Here is an 18,905-nt window from a genome sequence, read left to right as displayed (position 1 = left end):
CTGCAAAGAATATTTTCCCAGTTTTATAAGAGACAGCACAAATACTCGCAGACAGCCAGATACCGACAATTAGATGATATCATTGTCACGCCTGCGTGCAAGCATGAGGCCTGAAGGTATAAGCTTAGCAAAACAAGCTTTAGTCACTGACATGTAAAGTATGTCATTTTTGACTCGTGTTTTATGCAAATATTGAATGTGTGTTTTGCTTGTATAATGCCAGTTTACAGCAACGGTCGTACGGTTAGTAGCCAAACCAGGATTAGACAACTGTGGGAAGGAAGAACTCAATTTTAACAGGAAGAAACTTATAATATATTATTATTAATTATTATTATTATTAATATAAATTATTATTATTCATATAAAACCAGGCTCAGGAAGGCATAAATACTTAAGTTCATTAAAATTGTCAGTTGTGTATCTTGAGAGTAACGTTTTAGATCCAAGCTGTTTGGATGTTAGCATGTAGTCGGATTGGCACTTAACAGTTTTGCCTCAGTATTTACTGGATTTCAGACAGTATCAATTCAGCCCTCAGCCTTTCTCTTTTCTGCACCTCAGTGTTATTACCTTCTGTGGGAGTCTTTCTCTCTTACTCGCACACACGTCCATATAATTTTCCCATCTCAGACTTTGATGACTCCATATCTTACGTGTTTGAGAGCGCTACATTCTGCTGCTATTCAGCATTAAACAATGCAGTCTGCTTAAAATCGATGTGTGGAAGTGATGGTTTGTCTCACAAAGCGGGGGTGTTGTTTGGATTCCTGAACGAGTTCAGGGGCATTTTTTTTGTATGTGTGATTGTGTTCAATTTCTTTGGTAGGGAGTGAAAGGCTTCTCTCTGAGCCGCGTGCAAGACTCTCGTTGCCCTCTAGTCTTTAACCAGCCTGCACTCCTTGCCTTAAATCATTCTCAATTTTGCTCCAGTCACTGACCTTGAATTGTTCTCTGTCCAAATATTGATCCACTCAAACACTCAAAACTTCTCCCTGATGCACAAACAACCTCTGCCCTTCGACACCTCAAACGTCTTCTTCAATCAGTGCCATTAGAAAAGCAGAAGAGAGGCTCAGAAAGTAGTTTAGTTCTAGATGTATTTTATTTGACAGAATATATTTTTCACGCCATCTACTGCTGGCCACTGCGGTCCCGCTGAGTACCATTTGTGTCCTCTTAACAGTGATGCCTACCATTGAGAAGCTGCTGAATGCTGACTGGAAGGACAAACTCCTGGATAAAAGCACAGTGGGGTCAGGACAGCTGAAAGGTTAGTTTCAAACGCTACAAACACCATCATGTTGTACATATACAATTAGACCGTATGAATTACAGCTTTTCTATTCTATTTCTCATTTGTTTTATCAATTTAAAAGCATCATATATAACAGCTTGGTGCATACAGCAGCATGTGGCACACCATTGGTTTGACATTTAGATGGAAGATATGTAGATATTTCTTCTTCTACTTCTTTTTAAAGGTAAAACATAACCAGTGTGTGTGTGAAGGCTTAATTAACCCTAAATTTTCACCCATGCGAAAGTGAATAGAATACAATAGAATAGAATAGAATAATCCTTTAATTGTCCCACAAGGGGAAATTTTTCTTACATATTTACATTAAGGACAAAGTGTAGTGATGGGTTACAAAACTCGTGTGTGTGTTCTGGGGTTAACAATGTAATATTTATCATATGTACAGTGACAACACACACACACCAGTGAAATCCAGTGCTGGCTGTCACTGCGCCCGTCTCACTGATATAACCACACTCACGGCACATGTGTGCTGCTGTTATCTCAATCATTTCACTGAATTATTTGATCCCTTTTTTTTAGTATTTGTTTGCACATGAATGTAATGATTATCATAAACCCACATTTGCCACACCATGTTTACCACTTGGTAGAACTGAGCAGAGAGATAGCAGACTCTAGCTGCTCGGCAGTCCTGGGTCTTCTTTTCAGCGTTTTTTGTTTCACCTTGAGGCATTAGTTGTGCCTCTCCAGATGTGCAAACTGATAAATTCACCTCTGTGCCATCAGGGATGCAAACTTTTCAACTGCTTGCTCATAACAAGCTGGATGGTCCTTCTCATTTTTAGACCAGAGGAAGTGGCATTTGTGATTTTCAAAGTTTCGGTTTGTCTGATCTAACAACAGTTTTGCACTTTGCTTCAGTCCAGCTTCAGAAGGCCCAAAGACAAGCATTCAGAGGTGGCCTTCTGCCTTGTCTCTTGTACACAGAGAATCCTCCAGAATCGCTGAATCGTTTAATGATATTATGTATATTTATAATCTTTCTGACTTTGCATTCAGAAACATTATTCTGAAATCTGTAGCTGCAGTTTTTTTTACAGATTTGTTATCCTCTGATGTACTTCTTGGAATCTCTGAGATGCTCTTTGTATAACCAGCCATGTTACTGATCTCCTGCCAGTTAACCTAACTGGAAAGTGCTTCCCCAGCTTTGGTGCTCCCATCCCAACTTTTTTTTGAGATGTGAGATATTTTGAAGTTTTACAGTTTCTCAGTTCAGACATTTAATGTGTCTCTACAGTGAATAAAAGACAAGTTTATGAGATTTACATTTGACACATTTTTGGAACTGGCTTTGTAGTTTTGGCAGCAATGAAAGATTCATTTTCATAGTGAGGACGCGTCTGTCCTGCAAACATTATCTACAGTTTCTGATCTAAGCAGTTTGGTATAACAGCTTGTTTCTGCAAAATGGGGAAAAAAGATGCTTATCAGTTTCAACCCTTTCAACATCCTTTTCTAGCAGTTATGAGATTACAAGATAGCAATTGATTTTGAAATATAGGAAACATAAAGCAACATGTTACGAAGAAGCTTCAGATTTTTTTCTTTGAGATGTTGGTTTTTCTGAATGTGTGAAATTTGACCCACGGAGGGTGTGAGGAGATAAAAGACAAGATATTACATTTGAAAATGATTCTGTGAAAGTTAGAAAGTTTTTTGTGAGATTGAGAAGTTTGTTATTATAACAAGATGTTTTTAAAAGAGGGAAAGTTTAACATTAAAAACTTGGCTGAAAATATTGTTTTGTGGAGGAAAAAATAACTTTTTTAGGTAATTACAAGAAATTATTCTCAGTCTCATAAAAATGACAAGTTTTGTATTTTGTGAAATTTAATTTAATAAAAGTTTCATCTACAAACAAGAGCAAAAATATCTTTTTGTAAAACTGAAAAATATTATTCACCATAAAAATATGATTTTTTTTATAAAGACAAGAAAAGCTTCATGTTTTGAGAAATTTTGTGGGAAAAAATGGGAAAACATGAGAGGTTATATAACAAAACTGTAAGAACAAGAAGAGAATATTATTTTTTTATCCCTCCGGTATAATAATGGTGATAGTTGGAGACATTACTAAAGCAAAAACGGAATAAAAAGGAATAAAAAAAAAACACACGGCCTTATCCCGCATAAAAACACAAAGCCTCCCACTCCTCCCACCAGGTACCCCCGAATCTCTGGCAGAGAAGGAGCTCCAGCTGTTGATGATGATCAACCAGCTGAGTGGTCTGAGGGAGCAGCTCCTGGGAGCCCACTCTGAGCAGAGAAACATGGCCGCCCTGTTGCTGGAGAAACAGCAGCAGCAGATGGAGCTGGCTCGGCAACAGCAAGAACAGGTATCTCTACCAGATCTTTGCATCAGTCACCCAGTTCAACAGAACATGCAAACATGTGGACATCTCAAAACAAATTTCTGTCTCTCTGCTGTGTATTATCTTGATAAAGAATATAAAGGGCCTTTCTGACCAAACAGACGAAAAGCCCCTGTGTGCACTGGTGCTTGTGTTCTTGCTCCATACAAACACTAGGCAAATTAGATGGCCGAAATTGAAAAAAGATCTTTGTCTAATGTGCCTTTTTTCACACAAGTCCACAGAAGGAGAGCACCGCACGCACTCGCCAGCTTTTTTCTGGGAATAAATGAACCGCCGCATGCGTGCGTCATGGCTGATTGTTAGAATTTATACAGGCTAGCGCTCACTTGTTGGGTGTCTCGTTTTTCTGTGTCTCAGATCGCCAAGCAGCAGCAGCAGCTCATCCAGCAGCAGCACAAGATCAACCTGCTTCAGCAGCAGATCCAGGTCAGCTCCTCTCACGACCTTTCGCACATCTTCCTGAATCACTTCAAGGAGCAGAGTGGGAGATTAATAAATGAATGTGTGAGACGGATGGAGCTTGTCTGTAACATGCACGTGTCCTGCTCTGTCCCAGCAGGTGAACATGCCCTATGTGATGATTCCAGCTTTCCACCCCACCACCCAACCCCTCCAGGTCAACTCTGACCCCCAGATGACCTTGCCACTGCAACCGATCCCCTGCAAGCCGAGTGAGTAATCAAGTGGAAAGGTTTCAGTCTTATTATTATTTATTTTTTCATATGCAGGCTGACAACAGTGCAGCATTAAAAGAAAGCTCGGAGCTGCTTTGTTGGGGCAGGGTTGTTGACTCAGGCTGTGGGATCTAGGAACACCGCTCTGATTAATGTATCCGTAATTTTAAGGAATATCAGGCAAACACTGCAGACATTTCTAGCAATGGCTTTTGAAACACTGGAAAGTTATGACGGCAACAACAAGGTAATATTCTTTCTAACATTATGTAATCTTTAATCCATCACTCATATTTAAACATGTTTGCAACCATATAAAGTAACTTTCAGAGAAGTGTCCTTTAACAACCTCTGGACTGACCTGTGTGAACGGCATTCTGCCTCCACAGAGTAATGCATTACTTTATTACTTGGGTTAAAAAAAAGTAATGAATCATGTGTAATACGTTACTTTTACTGAGTAATAAACACAACACTGACACTGATGGTCCATTTTAGTCAGAGAAACTCCCAGCAAATCAAAGTATTTCTGGAGGGCTCAATAAGGTCATGCTGTATACTACATTCTTCTTCAAATACTGCTGTGACCTGCTAATAATCCTCCAAGGATTCCCTTGATTTAGTGAACACTGTGTTTTGTCAATTCATTCAAAGCCTTTTCTTATGCACCCTGTTGTGTGGGAACAATGAACACTCTACTTACCAATGACTGCAAGCTTTGAAGGCCAGAAACTTTGTGCTGAAAAGATATCTCCATCAGTACAGCTCCATAAGTTGCCATCCCTGAGTGTTTTAAAGAAAAGCTTAAGTATGTTTATGTACTTCAACTCAGGGGCTATTTTATAGGAACTAGAAAGGCATCCGTGAGACTCCAGTGCAACAGTGTGCTTGAATGTACCTTTCAAACACGTATGCTTGTACAGTTAACAGGCTATAGAGGCCACGGCTTCGAATGCCACAGCTTTGTAGAAGCTTGCTTTCACCAGCCTTAAAAGCTGTGCTTGTGGGTCTTTTCAAACTTAAAGACACAAGGCCAGTCTTTAAAACAGTGTAGGTGGAATTTAAGGATAGCCATTATATCGAGAAGCGCACGTGTGCGTGAGCGGCTCTGAATGTTTTGACACATGAATGTAAAATGTGTCGGAGTGCTGGGCTGTGTAGAAGAGGTCAGCAGTAACCAGAGCGTTTTTAAAAACAATATGCATGGAGTGAAACTTTGAGCCCTTTGCTTTCATTTTGCTCAGATCTTTTATTTGTTTGGACATTTGCATATAACCTCACGTATCAACTGGACATTGTATTTTGGGGACATTCCCTGCAACTCCCACTTGGCCATGCGCAAATTATGTTAATTCTCAAACTGTAACAAAACATCTACTGTCTCAGAATGACTGTATCACTTACTCACGTTATTATTCAACCTTAGCTGAATAAATGCTATATCACAAATTTATCTTGGCAATAGTTTGAGATTTGCCATTGGAGAGGTGATATTGCCTTATCCTCTGCGCTCGATTTTCTGTATAAACAAACTGCCTTCGTATTATGGTGGATTCATAGCTAATGATGCTGGAAGTGAACATTTACATGCTAAAATGAATGTAAGGCTGTAGGACAGGGATGTCCAACAAAGACAAAGAAACCACTTTAATTACTTTGGTGTGGCGTGTATGGCAGTGTTGGGATGGGGTGGGTTTTTTCAATAGGAAAAGCTGTAAAACTTATGAAAATACAGTTAAAAGCCCAGAGTCTATGTCTTCCTTCACACTTTCAAAAGCCGTCCACTGGGCCAGATTAGAGTCTTTGCATTTCAGCCTAGATAGTCCTCAGTGAGTGCAAGTTAATGGAGGTGAAGAGCTGAAATAAACACCTGCGCTACATAAAAAGGCCACATAACATTTTAGTTTTTACAAGTACGCTATTGATCATGTGTCTGAGCTGAACAAAATTAGGCTAATGTCCTTTTTTCTTAAGCTCTGAGTATACTCTCCACGTCTGCTGTGGTCCGCTTGGGTCTGATGGGTCCACGTGACATAAATTTGGTCATCAAGGGCGAGGGTCCATGCATATGTTTTGATGACTGCGTGGATTTTACCACTAAGCCTTTACAGTGCAATACACCAGCTGAGCATGAGTCCCAGCCATGGAAGGCTGCTTGGCTGTTGTGGCTCCAGCTGCGTCTGCAACAGGCTTTACAGTGAAGCTAATTTTACCCATAAAATGCTAGCATGTTGCTTGGTCCGTTAGGATGGTAACTAAACAATTTTTTTTAACAGGCTAATGATATTAGTAATGCTAATAGTTTTACTTTTAAACTTGGTTCTGTCTAAAACTGCTGTTCGTTCTTAACCCTTAAATCGATGCATTAAGAATGGTCATTTATTTATTTTTAATTTTAACCTTTCACAGCTATGGACTACTCCATGCAGCTACTGTCAAACACTCACCCCACGCCCGTGAAGAGAAGCAGTGGTTCCCTCCGACAGGTACAGTATCACTTTATCGTGCATACCTTGTCCAACTCACTTCTTTATATGAGCACATTACTGAGAAGTCAGGGAATTATGGCTGTGTTTGCTTGCTGTATGGTGTGCGTACCTTCTGCATGTGTGTGGTTTTAGGAAGCTTAAAGAAAGTGAAGTCTTCTGGAGCGAACAAATAATATCCTTTTCTGGTATTTGGGAGGCTGAAAAGCTTTAGGAATACACCACACCCTCTGTTGAAGGTTTAATGTGTGTGGCCATAGGTGTGTGTTTTCTCGACGTGCGTGTGTGCTTGTGTGTGTGTGTGTGTAAATGTAGTGCGACTCGTGTTTGCACGGCAGGTTCTCAAGCAGGGATAGATCAACATAGCTTAAATAAACAAAAGGGAAGAGAAGGAGGATAACTTGAAGACAAAAGACTAAAAAAAATACTACAAAGGTGTGACAGATCTGCTCCGACATGCCAAATGTGCCGTGCATAGCTGGAATACACGCACACCCTTGGCCTTTGCGGTTTCACCTGAATATGTCGAAGTAGCCCCACCCCTGCTCATCTGCTCTTGCTGTGTGTTTAGGAAGCAAGTCAGCCCTTGAACCTGACCTCCAAGCCCAAGGGTCTGGAGCTGGGGAAGACACCCAGTCCACAGAGCCTGGAGCTGGGATCACTGGCGCTGCAGGGGGCATACAGACCCAGAGATCTCCAGAGAGAGATCTCCCACAGTCCACCACGATCTGCGCTCAGTGAGTTGCACACAGTCACACTGCTTTGCATGGTAAAGCATTAAAGCATTTGACGTTAACCTGCAGCACATCATATTTCCTGTAGATCTATTCACTGTTGATTTAAGGAGACTGAGCACAGCGAACATAACTTTTTTGACTTTAGTACGACAAACTAAGCATTAATAAAGGACGCTCAGATACTCATAAACAGTTATTCTCTATTTTGTATAAAATACAGTAAATACTGAGCAAGTGGCTGAAATGAATTAAAACTTTGTGCAGTCGTCTTTTTCCACAAGAGAATGATTGCATTCTTCAACTGTCATTTCCAGCAGCAGGATATGAAACTAATCATCATCTGTAGGTGACTGTTCATAAGATCCGTGATGTGTTTCTAGAGGAGGTCTTCTGACGAGAACTGACACTTTACCTTCCTCTGTCTCATTTTCTTTTCCTTCATCATCATAATTATCTTGGTCCTCATTTTGTGCTCTCCTCTTCGTGCTTTGTTTTTGTCTGCAGGTTTCCTGGGAGACGGCGACGTGGTCACCCAGGCTATCCACGATGCCCAGCAGCTCCTGAGGAGCCACGGCAGTGCGGGGCGGGAGAGGGACCGGGAGAGAGAAGTTGGTGGAAAGCCGGTGAGCTAATGTTTAAACTCCAGTTAGAGCGGTGTGTTCGAGCCACTTTAAGACACGGACTTCGTTCTGGAAATTGCCATTGTACATACTGTGCCATTTTTAGGTTAGGTTTCACTGTAGGCTATCTCTAGTAACACTGTGGCATATAGCCTACAAATGCACAAAACACACACAAAGAAACGTAATACGTGTTTTGTGTCGTAGCATTATCTCAGTCTCTTACCTGAGAATTCTTCACATCACTTTACAGTGTTTCCCACACATAGACTTTACTTAGGGCCCACCCAGGTATCCTGAAGGCCACCCAAGTATATTTTGCAATTTGTTTTCATTTTTGCGTCTGTCCGAGACCACATGAATTTGTACTGGGCAGCCAATTCAATATTATTTTTTAAATTTGTCTCTGCTAGCTAGCTACAAAAGTGCTTCCATCCCAGTGTTTTCCTATGGATGGGTTGCCTTTGTGAAGTCTAGATCAGCGGTCTCCAACCCCCGGGCCACGGACCGGTCTGTGAGTCGTTTGGTACCGGGCCACGAGAGTTGAGGCTCGGGTGTGAAATTTATGGTTTTCAGGGTTTTTATCGTTTTAAAAAAAAAAAAAAAAGTTTATATCGTTAACTCCCTGGGTTTTTCCCCGTGTGTTATGAATAAATCTTTTTTTTTTGTACTGGTACTGGTTTTATTTTGTTGTATTTCTCCGCAATACCTTAAAGGTAAAATATTGTAGGACATAAACCGGTCCGTGGCGCAAAAAAGGTTGGGAACCGCTGGTCTAGATCATAGACCTGCCCCCGTTCTGGCCACATGGGGGCAGTAAAAACATGTCGCAGATTAATGTTGCTTTGGTGATATCCTTCCACATATTCCTTTGTCATAGTGTGTTGTTTTTTTCCAGTGTTGCCACAGAACCATAGTCATAGTCATAGAAATCTAAATATTAGCTATCTTTTAGTTCTGTATGTCTCCACCAACTTCTGTCAATAATAAATAATTAATGAACTTGTAATTTACAAAATAAACATCTAATAAATAAAACTAGGGACTGAAATCACAAATTCTGAAGGATAATTTTTCCTAACGCTTCTGACTGGCTTATAAGTGTGGATTAAAAATACATATATATATATATATATATATATATATCCAATATACGCTAACCTTTCAGCAACATTCGCATTCAGAAGTTTTTTAAGAACGCAGACCACCTGCCTAAGGCCTGAGTCGAGGCAGGCTGGCGATCACCTCATAACCACTGGTTGCTGGAAGTTGCCAGGAGGTTGCCAATCGGTCTTTAGACCTGTGTGTCCCTCTCTTTGTTTGTTACAAGTAGCTGATATATTTATCCAGTTCCACAACCCGACGTCCATCTTTTATTTAAAATCTATGAAATTAAACCAGCACAGCTTCACATAATGTTGTACAGAACTGACTATGTTTGTGTGCTTAATCACACCACTCAGTTTACGTTAGCTGTATTAAAATAAATATATGGACTCCTGATGTAAACGGTGTATTGCTCTTTCTCTGGTCGACATTTAGAGGTTGGTTTAGGGTTACATGGTGCTGCGCTCCTCCTGAGTATCCAACAGATCCGCACCCACATGCAGAAGCACATTATTACAGCTTAGTATGTCAGCTGAGTAAACTGTAAACTGCTGTTTGTAAGTGCTACTAGACTATCTCAAAATTGCATATTTTGTTCGAGAACCTGCTGTTTATTTTGTTTTGCTTCTTGTGAAAATGGTCTTCTATTGGGTTCTTACGTTTTTGTTCTTTAAGGTGGCTAAAGCTTTGGTCTCTGCTCCGTCCTAAGCAACAGCTGTTGCAGCCTTACAATACCACAAAGGCCTCAGTGTGGCATTGACTGAGCCACCTGCCCTGTCTCTTTGTCCACAGTAATACTGTAATCTGTGGCTCTCCTCCTTCTCCTCTCCTCCATTATCCTGCTCCATCTCGCCTTGGCGGCTGTGTTAACACCAATACTGTTGACTGACCTATTTTGGTATTGCGCTTCACACCGCTGCATGTGGATGAATAGCGTTTTACAGCACGGGGAATGGTCGACAGATAATACGCTGATGGTGTGGTAGTTTTGCAAATTCAGAGTTGCCACATTCCCGTCCCTGCCTTGTCTTCTTTACCTTTCCTCCCTCCAACAATAAATACCATTCTTCCTCCTCCATAGTGTTGTCATTTCCTGTCTTTGCATTTACAGCTCTGCATTTAAGCAGCAGCTGATATGGTGAGCGTGCCATGTCTTTACCTTAAATAGCACTCCAGTGTAACACGTGCGCCATGAACACTCCTCTTCGACATTAGGTCACCTTTTTTTTTTTTTTACTGCAGTGCAAATTTAAATTGTGTCTATGTGCTGGTGTGTGAATATTTGTGTAACTTTAGACCATTTCTGAGTTCATATGTCTTTGTTTTTTCTTTTTGTTCTTTTAATGTCTGCAGGATTTTAAGGTTTCTCCTCGCAATGAGAGGATGTCTCAGAGTGAGAGAGGTGAGGACAGACATGGCCTGCCGTCCACTGAGGACCACCTCAGCAGTGATTCTGAGGGTAGGCATCCCTGAAAAAGCCTGTTTAATGCCTGTCTGTGTTTTGCCAAGTTGTTGTTGTAATGAGACCAACATTTGTTAGGCTGCGCTGATAGCTTATCCTATTATTATGGTACCCATCCATTTATCTTTATCATTATATTCAAATATTTTATTTTAATTGATTGAATCATATAATTTTATTAAAATTAGCATTTTTTTTCTCCATGGAAGTAGCATGCAGTATAACCTGTTTAGATTGACCTAGATTAGATTGGGGTGGCTTTAGCTCGGACGGTAAAATAGGTCATTTGCTAATCAGAAAGTTGGAGTTTTGCTCCAGTCTGCAAGACACTGGACCCTAAGTTGCTTTTTGGTGCGTTCATCAGAGTGTGAAAGTGTGTGAATGCTACATAGAAAGTGTTTAAGTTGAAAAAGCATAGAAAAAAGTGCTTGTATAAATGTGTATGAATGTGTGAATGAGGTATGTTGTATAAAGTGGTTTGAGTGCTTAAGTAGAGTAGAAAAGTGTTATAGAAGAACCAGTCCATTTACCATTTAACAGAGTGCTAGCAGGCATGAGAAAGCTAGAGAAGCCACAAAGTGAACACTGAAGAAGTTTCTTTGAAGTCAATTCAGGTTTTTTACATGGCACCAAAACACCTCAAGGCACTCTGTGCTTATTTGCAAGGAATCACCACAAGAGATATTAGATTTGGCAGATTTTTGCACCAATGTAACCCCTGACACAAACTCTAAAAGATTAATGTCTCCTTCTAAACTCTAATCAGGAACCTTCCACATGTTAGGCATATGCCTATATCATTACACTATAGAGCTAATCCACACGGCAAGTGCTAACTTTAATTTTAGCACTAAAAGGTGCTAATTACCTAGTGTGACTTTAACTTGAATTCTGGCTCCCTTTTGTCCAAGCTAATAGCCTGCAATACTGTCACTCAGATGTTGATCTCGGTAAAGCAACCACTTGGCTAAATCAGGAGAGCCTGTTTAATGTTGTTTGTTTCTGGGAAATAGCACGATTAGCAGAAATGTTTTCTTCCAAACATGCTTTATTAATGTGCCATCAGAATATGGCACAGACATTTAAAGATGAAAATACAATATCCAAGACCTTCAGATTTAGCTTCATCAAAGTAATAACCTTATCTTTGTAAAGCTTAGTAACTCCTGTCTTTGGTTTAAACGTCAGGATGGAGAATGTGAATCATATGAAATTGGATGTTTGTGGGTGAAGAGAAACTTTCACCAATTTTAGTGTTGCAAGAAAAAAAGGTTAATATTCAGACATGCACCACTTACAGCAAGAAACAAATAGCTATTCCTCTATATATTTGTAACATATTTACAAGCCAGCCTGTACCCTTATTTACTGTAGGTACCCTGAACGTTTCGGTCCCAGGCGGCTACGCTGAGGCACGGCCGCCTCCCTCCTCAGGCCACATAAAGAGACCCATGAATGCCTTTATGGTGTGGGCCAAGGACGAGCGCAGGAGGATCCTGCAAGCTTTCCCTGACATGCACAACTCCTCCATCAGCAAGATCCTGGGTGAGAGCAGCACTGGTTAGGGGTGGGTTTATGTCTCTATTCTGAGACCCTGCCTGGCACATGTGAGGCAGTAAAGACCCACCTGCTTCTTCAACCACACACACACACACACACACACACACACACACACACGGGCATGAATCCCTTTCCCTCAAACAAACATTTACATTCTTATGTATTGTAGAGAGTTTGTGTGTCTATCTTTCACACAGACACACATAAAAACCACTAATTTGCTTAAATACATAGTACTGATTACTTGCCTAATACTTATCTTTCAATGCAAAAAACATAGTTTTGACCACAACCCTAAACATGCTGCTTTTTGACCTTGAATTATTTCAAAGTGTTTGCTTTTGAATAACCTTTATGGAAGCATCAGGTAGTTTGTGGCACAGAAACTAATAGGTAATTCTGCCTATCACCGTATACTATGAGTTAGCTTTAACCAGTCAGATTCAATTCAATTCAATTTTATTTATATAGCGCCAAATCACAACAAAAGTCGCCTCAAGGCGCTTTATATCAGTGAATGTGAGAGAGCGTGATCGAGATAGTTAAAAAACGAAACGGGAAAGAAAACACGAAGAAACGGGGCATTGCATATCATGAGATTTAGATGTGTGGATCTTTTTGAGGGCAGCATCAGTGCAGTCTCCATTCACTACAATTTGATTTATGTTCTCTGTAAAGAGAGACTCAGAGTATTTTAACAGGAACTTTCAGTGTTAAAAATTAGGGGCATGACTAAGTCAAGTCTGAACACAAACGCATATTTTTAGAAATGAAGTGAAAGAATGGTTAGAAAGGAAAGATGAGATTCTTTGGAACTTGCCGGGGAATCAGCAGCTTTTTAGGTTTTCTTCAGTCTTGAGGTAATCCTTTGAGAGTTACCAGTAAATGCAATAATAAAGAAACTTTCCAAAATGTAAAGGAACACGTGTATGACGTCTGAGTCTAGGTCGTCAGCATAGACTAACCCTTTATTTTGGGTGATGGCCCAAAAATGTGAACGTGTCAGTTAGAGTAAATTTCTTTTTTACCTTATTGCCAATAATTGGGAGAATAAAGTAATAAAGGCAAAAATGACACATTCTGGTTGTCTGATGTTATAGTGTTGGGCTCATCACCAGTGATGAATTAGACTGCAGAGGTACCAGAATTAACGGCCTGAATCTTTCGCCAATTTTACTTTCTCTTCTTAAGAAAGACTTAAAAATAGTGGCACTAATGTCCCCCGCTGTGACGAACCAAAAAAGAAAAGGTAGGACTGTAAAACCCCGATAACTAAACCTCATAATTAAGAGATATTTTTGCTAATATCCAGAAGGAGGGCTACTGCAGCCTCTTTTTGATTATATTTTGATGTTAACACTGTAGCAGCGTCCTTGGGAAGACTCAAATAGGAAAACAGCTAGCATCTAAGATAACTGAATGTTGATGGGAGTTTAAAGGTGCATAAAAAATGAATAAAATCTGCTTGAAACTTTTTGTCGAAATCTGAATGAGTGAGAACAAAAATGAAACCACGTGGGCCCGACAAGCATTTTAAGCTTCCTCTCTTGCATAACCATTCTGTTAATGGATTAACAAAAGGAGGATCCGAATGCAGGACAATGCAAACAGGATACCAAACAAAAGGGCAAGCTTTCAGCAGCTTACTTAAACTTACAGCAGAGAACAATGAGGGGGAAGAAAACTCCAAGGTTGGGTTAATCGAGAAACGGGAATCCAGGAGAGTAAACAGATGGAAAAACTGAAAGAGTGACAAAAAGACTGAAGGTGAGACGGGATAAATAAACAGGGATCTAATTGGGAACAGGTGGGACAATGAGGGCAGGGCTGATGATTACAAAGGAGGGGAGACAAAAAGGAAGTAAAATAACAAAAGGTGTGCAAGGAAAGATAATTACCAAAGTAAGACAACATGTAGATGCAGGCAGAGTAGCGCATAAAACACGGGACAAATGCTTCAAAAACCCCACAAGAAATGAAACATGGCGAGCCATGACAGCTTCTGCTGCTGGAGAACATGAACTCACTCCTTTGTGTTGATGCGTCTTTGTCTGTAGGCTCGCGGTGGAAAGCCATGTCTAACCAGGAGAAGCAGCCTTACTACGAAGAGCAGGCGAGGCTGAGCAGGCAGCATCTGGAGCGCTACCCCGATTACAAATACAAACCCCGACCCAAACGGACCTGCATAGTGGAGGGACGGCGGCTGCGGGTGGGCGAGTACAAGGCCATGATGAAGAGCCGCCGGCAGGAACAGAGAGGGACCTACGGGCACAGGTAGAGTCTGAGCGGCTTTGAGAAACAACTTGCGAAAGAATTTGTCCCTGGCAGAAAAACACTGACAATTCAATCCCCTGACAAGAGTTTGTGCTGCACCTCCACACACTGGAGACAATGCTTGCAGCTCTCAAAGCCCCCCCTTTTTATCCTCCTTTATTCTTGAAGACACAAACAAAAGTGGAGTACTGCAACTGCAGCTGGGCTGTTCACTGTGTCCTCGACAATGAATAGAATCCCTCTCTATTGGTCCCTCTAACTCCTTCTAGTTAAGCTGGAGGAGTTGGAGGCTGGAAATGTTAACAGTGGTTGTTTTGGAGTGCTTTTCTGTTTCACTCTTGTTTGTCTTTGCTTTAGCACATGTAGCCTCTATTAGGCTCTTTATAGAAACAAAACATCAATATCAGGGTGTCACACTGGCCTAAAGCTTCAATCCTGTTTCTTTCATATTGAAGACACTGGTAGACTGACTGGCTCGTATACTTATGAAGGAGAACAATACCGGCCTAATGTGCCATTGGGTTTTACCATTTTAGCGTTAAAACAGCTCTAACCTGTTGAGGCCTGGGCTCCAACAGGACCTTTAAAGGTGCTCTGTGGTGTCACGCACCAAGATACCAGCAACAGAACCCTTAACTCCTGTAAACGGAGAGGTGGAGTTGCTGCGGATCAGACTTGTTCGAGCACTTACCCTTAGACTCGGTTTCTGGTTTAGGATCTTTTGACAAGTATTCGCCATGGCCGAACGGGAGCGCTCCGGGAGCCTTGCCCGCTCGGAGATGATCCAAAACAACGATCTGATATTTGTCAAAGTTTTTTAAACCATTAAAGGTGGTTTATTAAAATATAGATTACAAAAAACAACTTACCGCCATGAAGCGTGACTACAGACGCTTCACCCAATCAGCGCTTGTGATGTCGAAACAGATCGGCTGCCATGGCAGCAAAACATACACACACGCATACAAACAACACAGACGTGAAAATGTAAAGACCAGTTTTAAAATATACGTATTATTTTACACTCTGGTGTTACAGCTCTCATGATATTGTAATCTGTGTTTATATATACTGCCTGCTTAGCACTACCAAAAAAACCAAAGCTAAGCTAACTCTCAGCTAAACAACACTAAACATATTTGGTTTGGAGGGGGATTAGCACAAATATCTAGCTTTAGCTAATAAATTAAACACTCTACTTTTTGATGTTTAGCTGGTTGGTGAATGGTTGCTGCCAATCACTATCTAACTGATTGCCAAGCCCCATTCACACAGGACTAGAGACCTGCCACTAACACCAGTAACCACCGTTTCCTAAGGGATACTGTGTCAATATCAGCATTTTAAAGCCTTTGATTAACTTTTTCATTGACAATAAATGCCTCAGAATATCTGAATATACGTGTCACTTCCTGTCTTTGCAGTCAAACGGAGCCACAGCAGATCCATTACCCCCACAGCGATGGCCAGTACCCAGGGGGTAGCAGCTCGGTCTCTGTCGCTACCATGCCTTTTCACCCCGCGCTACTGGAGCATTACCTGCCGCAAGTCCCGCCCATCCCTCGCAGAGCTGAGGGACAGACCACACCCACCTCTCTGCCTAGGGAGAGAGAGCGGGAACGCAAGAGGGAGCGACCGCCATACAGCGAAGGAGAGGAAAGTGATGGGGGAGAGAGGAGTGAGGGGGAACTGGTGCTCCTTACGGACTAAAGAAAGGCAACTGGTAGAGGACCCAGGAAAAGGAAAATTAAAGATGAGGGATAGGATGAGAGGGGAGGGTAGCTGAGGTGGGCGGGTTGCTCTTTGATGAATGGCAGTCAGAGAGGAGGAATGGAGGATGAACTAAAGAAATGGTGAGGGAGTGTGTGAATGGGGGAATAAAAAAGTAAACGTCATACTCGCCCCGTTGTAAATTAGCCTATTCTCCAGTAAAACCTCGCCTACACAAACGCATAAAGGCAAGCTTTTATCATTTCCCTTTACACGCATCATGTCATCACATGCTTTGTGTCAAAACTTTGGAGTTATATTTATGAAGGTTTATCATTTAATCCCTTCTGCTTCTTGTTTTCTCCCCATGTTGACTTATGGCAAACAAACTGCCCCCACAGGGACTGGAATTAAAGCAGATTGATTAAAAGTTCAGCAGAGTACCTGTTTCCTCCTGTCAGACAGCTGAGGATCAGCCACTCTGGGGTTCAGTATGTCAGCTTTGCCACCTGCTGGAGAAGAGTGGTTATTACTACTGTTGCCACACATCCTATTTAAGTTACACCACAAATCAAACTGGAGGGATAAAATAATTTGGTGATTAAAGGTGCATTTCAGCAGTTTTGGTACTGTGTGCTTAATGAGATTAAAAAATAATGGTCATATTCAGTAACAGTTGCCTCGGGCCATAGGATGGTTCAAGACGGAAAAAAATATATCCTATATGCACACTGTCATTTAAATGTGTGTGCGTTTGTAACTCAGGCTTTATGTTAGAAATGTTCAGTCTTTAAGCTCATCACTGCACACAAATGTGATGCACTAAAAGTAAAGGATAAACAGCCTGCAGGAGGCTGAAACAGCAGGTAGGGCAGCAGCAGTATTAACATGTCAGGGGGAGAGATTCAGTCCTCTGGCCAGCAGACGCTGCTGCTACCTTCCCTGAGTCTGTGCAGTGAGCGTTGAGAGTGCTAACTCTCTCTCTCTGACTTAGTCTAGCTAACGACAAAAAGCACAGATTGTGTTTGGCACTCTCTTATTCTGCATTTGCACCAGTTGGAGAGTTAGCATGAAAGGTTTATCTCAACAATCCTTCTCCCCAAATTTGCATGATCCATGTTCGATCTGAGCTATCAGCCTTTCTACACATCCAATTGGCAGTTGTTGCCGATCTGCAAGTCACTTTGCAACTCACCTTTCCACAGGATTCTCCTTATATACTGAATCTGAACTAATCCATTGTCATATCTGCCGCTCTGTTGTGCACAGGGCCCTCCCATCTCTGGCTTTCTATGTATGGAGTGGAAGGGCGTCCCAGAATAGTGACATGCCATATATAAATATATATACGACAATCTTTTCTGTGTATAGATTTATATAGCACCAGCCAAAAGCAAAGCTAGCTTTGAGCTGATAAAGCAGGATAGTTCAGGACGTGCTTTTTTCAAAAGTCTTTTTCTGGTCAGACAGGCCTTGTTGCCCAAAAGTAACGTACAATTAATCAACACTGCAACCTCACCATCATCCTCCCACATCTCACTGTTAGTTTGAGCCATGCTGCTGTCATCGTGTGTCCATCAGTGCCCTCTCCACAGCATGGTGGGTTAACTTCAGCCTATCCTATTTTTTTATACCTCTGTTTGCTTCTTTGCATGTTTACTGGATGTCGTGTTGAACACCTCGTATCTGTGTATCCAAATGTCTGCTGTGTTTTTCTTCTGAGATGCAGCCTCTCGCAGCATTATTATTATTATTATCATTATTATCACTATGTTTTTTTTTAATCTTTAAAAATGTTTGTCAATTTCATCTAAAAAGGCTAAAGTATTCCTTTCATCGTCTTTTACGTTCCTGTTCCTGTAACAGAGAGGCAGATCATCCCCAAAACTGTGAGGCTGTGTCTCTAATCACTGCTTCTCTCCTGCCTTAGATCTGTTATACACAGCAGTCAGCAGCAGGTTTTTGGACAACTGACCTTCATTTTGCATTGTTGAGTAGTGCAATGCCATTTAACACACACTCATACACATATGTGTGTGTGTGTGTGAGTGTGTATGATGTAAACTGAGAGTGCAGTATAGAGTAATTAGGGAGTGGTTTTGGACACAGCCTGTGCCTCAGATTGGAGAGAGAGCTGTTGTTTATTGGTACAAAACCCCCATTTCCTTATGATGGGAACAAATGTTTATCTATAAAAATTTATATATAATATTACCCAAAGCAAAAGGAAGGTAGATTTAGCAATGAGAACTCCAGACACCATAATCATCCCTGCATCCTTAGTAACATTTACTCCTCGTAAGCACTTACTAGTGTGTATTCTTTAGCAAGTTTAACATGCTGAAAAAGCAAAACTAGGTTTTTTGCAGTTAGTCTGCATGTAAAAGATGGACTGGGACTTTACCCATTTGTTTTGCACTTGTGACTGATGCCATGTTATTTCTTTTAAATTAGTAATTAGCTAATGCTGGCAAGCTTGGCTAGCAAGTTACAAATATGGACAGGTGTAACTGACTGCTTAACACTGCCAATTAGGTTTTTTTAGGCAACAAAAAAAACAATGCCAATTCGTG

General features: G+C 41.1%; 1 protein-coding gene across 2 annotated transcripts in view; it reads left to right on the top strand.

Annotated features, from left to right (window-relative positions):
• The window catches only part of LOC120715837 (transcription factor SOX-13-like), a 29,486-nt gene extending 10,581 nt beyond the window's left edge, over positions 1 to 18,905 (top strand). Inside the window, exons 4-14 of one of the 2 annotated variants that reach the window (XM_040003063.1) lie at positions 1,187 to 1,273; positions 3,491 to 3,663; positions 4,060 to 4,128; positions 4,262 to 4,373; positions 6,786 to 6,862; positions 7,434 to 7,599; positions 8,104 to 8,222; positions 10,680 to 10,785; positions 12,163 to 12,333; positions 14,406 to 14,622; positions 16,047 to 18,905. In XM_040003063.1, coding sequence (XP_039858997.1) covers positions 1,187 to 1,273; positions 3,491 to 3,663; positions 4,060 to 4,128; positions 4,262 to 4,373; positions 6,786 to 6,862; positions 7,434 to 7,599; positions 8,104 to 8,222; positions 10,680 to 10,785; positions 12,163 to 12,333; positions 14,406 to 14,622; positions 16,047 to 16,332 — 1,583 coding nt within the window. In that variant the 3' untranslated portion in view covers positions 16,333 to 18,905. Of the gene's footprint in view, positions 1 to 1,186; positions 1,274 to 3,490; positions 3,664 to 4,059; positions 4,129 to 4,258; positions 4,374 to 6,785; positions 6,863 to 7,433; positions 7,600 to 8,103; positions 8,223 to 10,679; positions 10,786 to 12,162; positions 12,334 to 14,405; positions 14,623 to 16,046 lie in introns of both variants that reach the window. The other variant, XM_040003062.1, reaches the window with a different exon arrangement.

This window comes from Simochromis diagramma, unplaced genomic scaffold, assembly GCF_900408965.1.
Source record: "Simochromis diagramma unplaced genomic scaffold, fSimDia1.1 OVJJ01000646.1, whole genome shotgun sequence".
NCBI classification, from domain to species: Eukaryota; Metazoa; Chordata; class Actinopteri; order Cichliformes; family Cichlidae; genus Simochromis; species Simochromis diagramma.
Note: the sequence above shows the minus strand (reverse complement) of the source record. Positions and strands in the feature narration are given on the sequence as shown.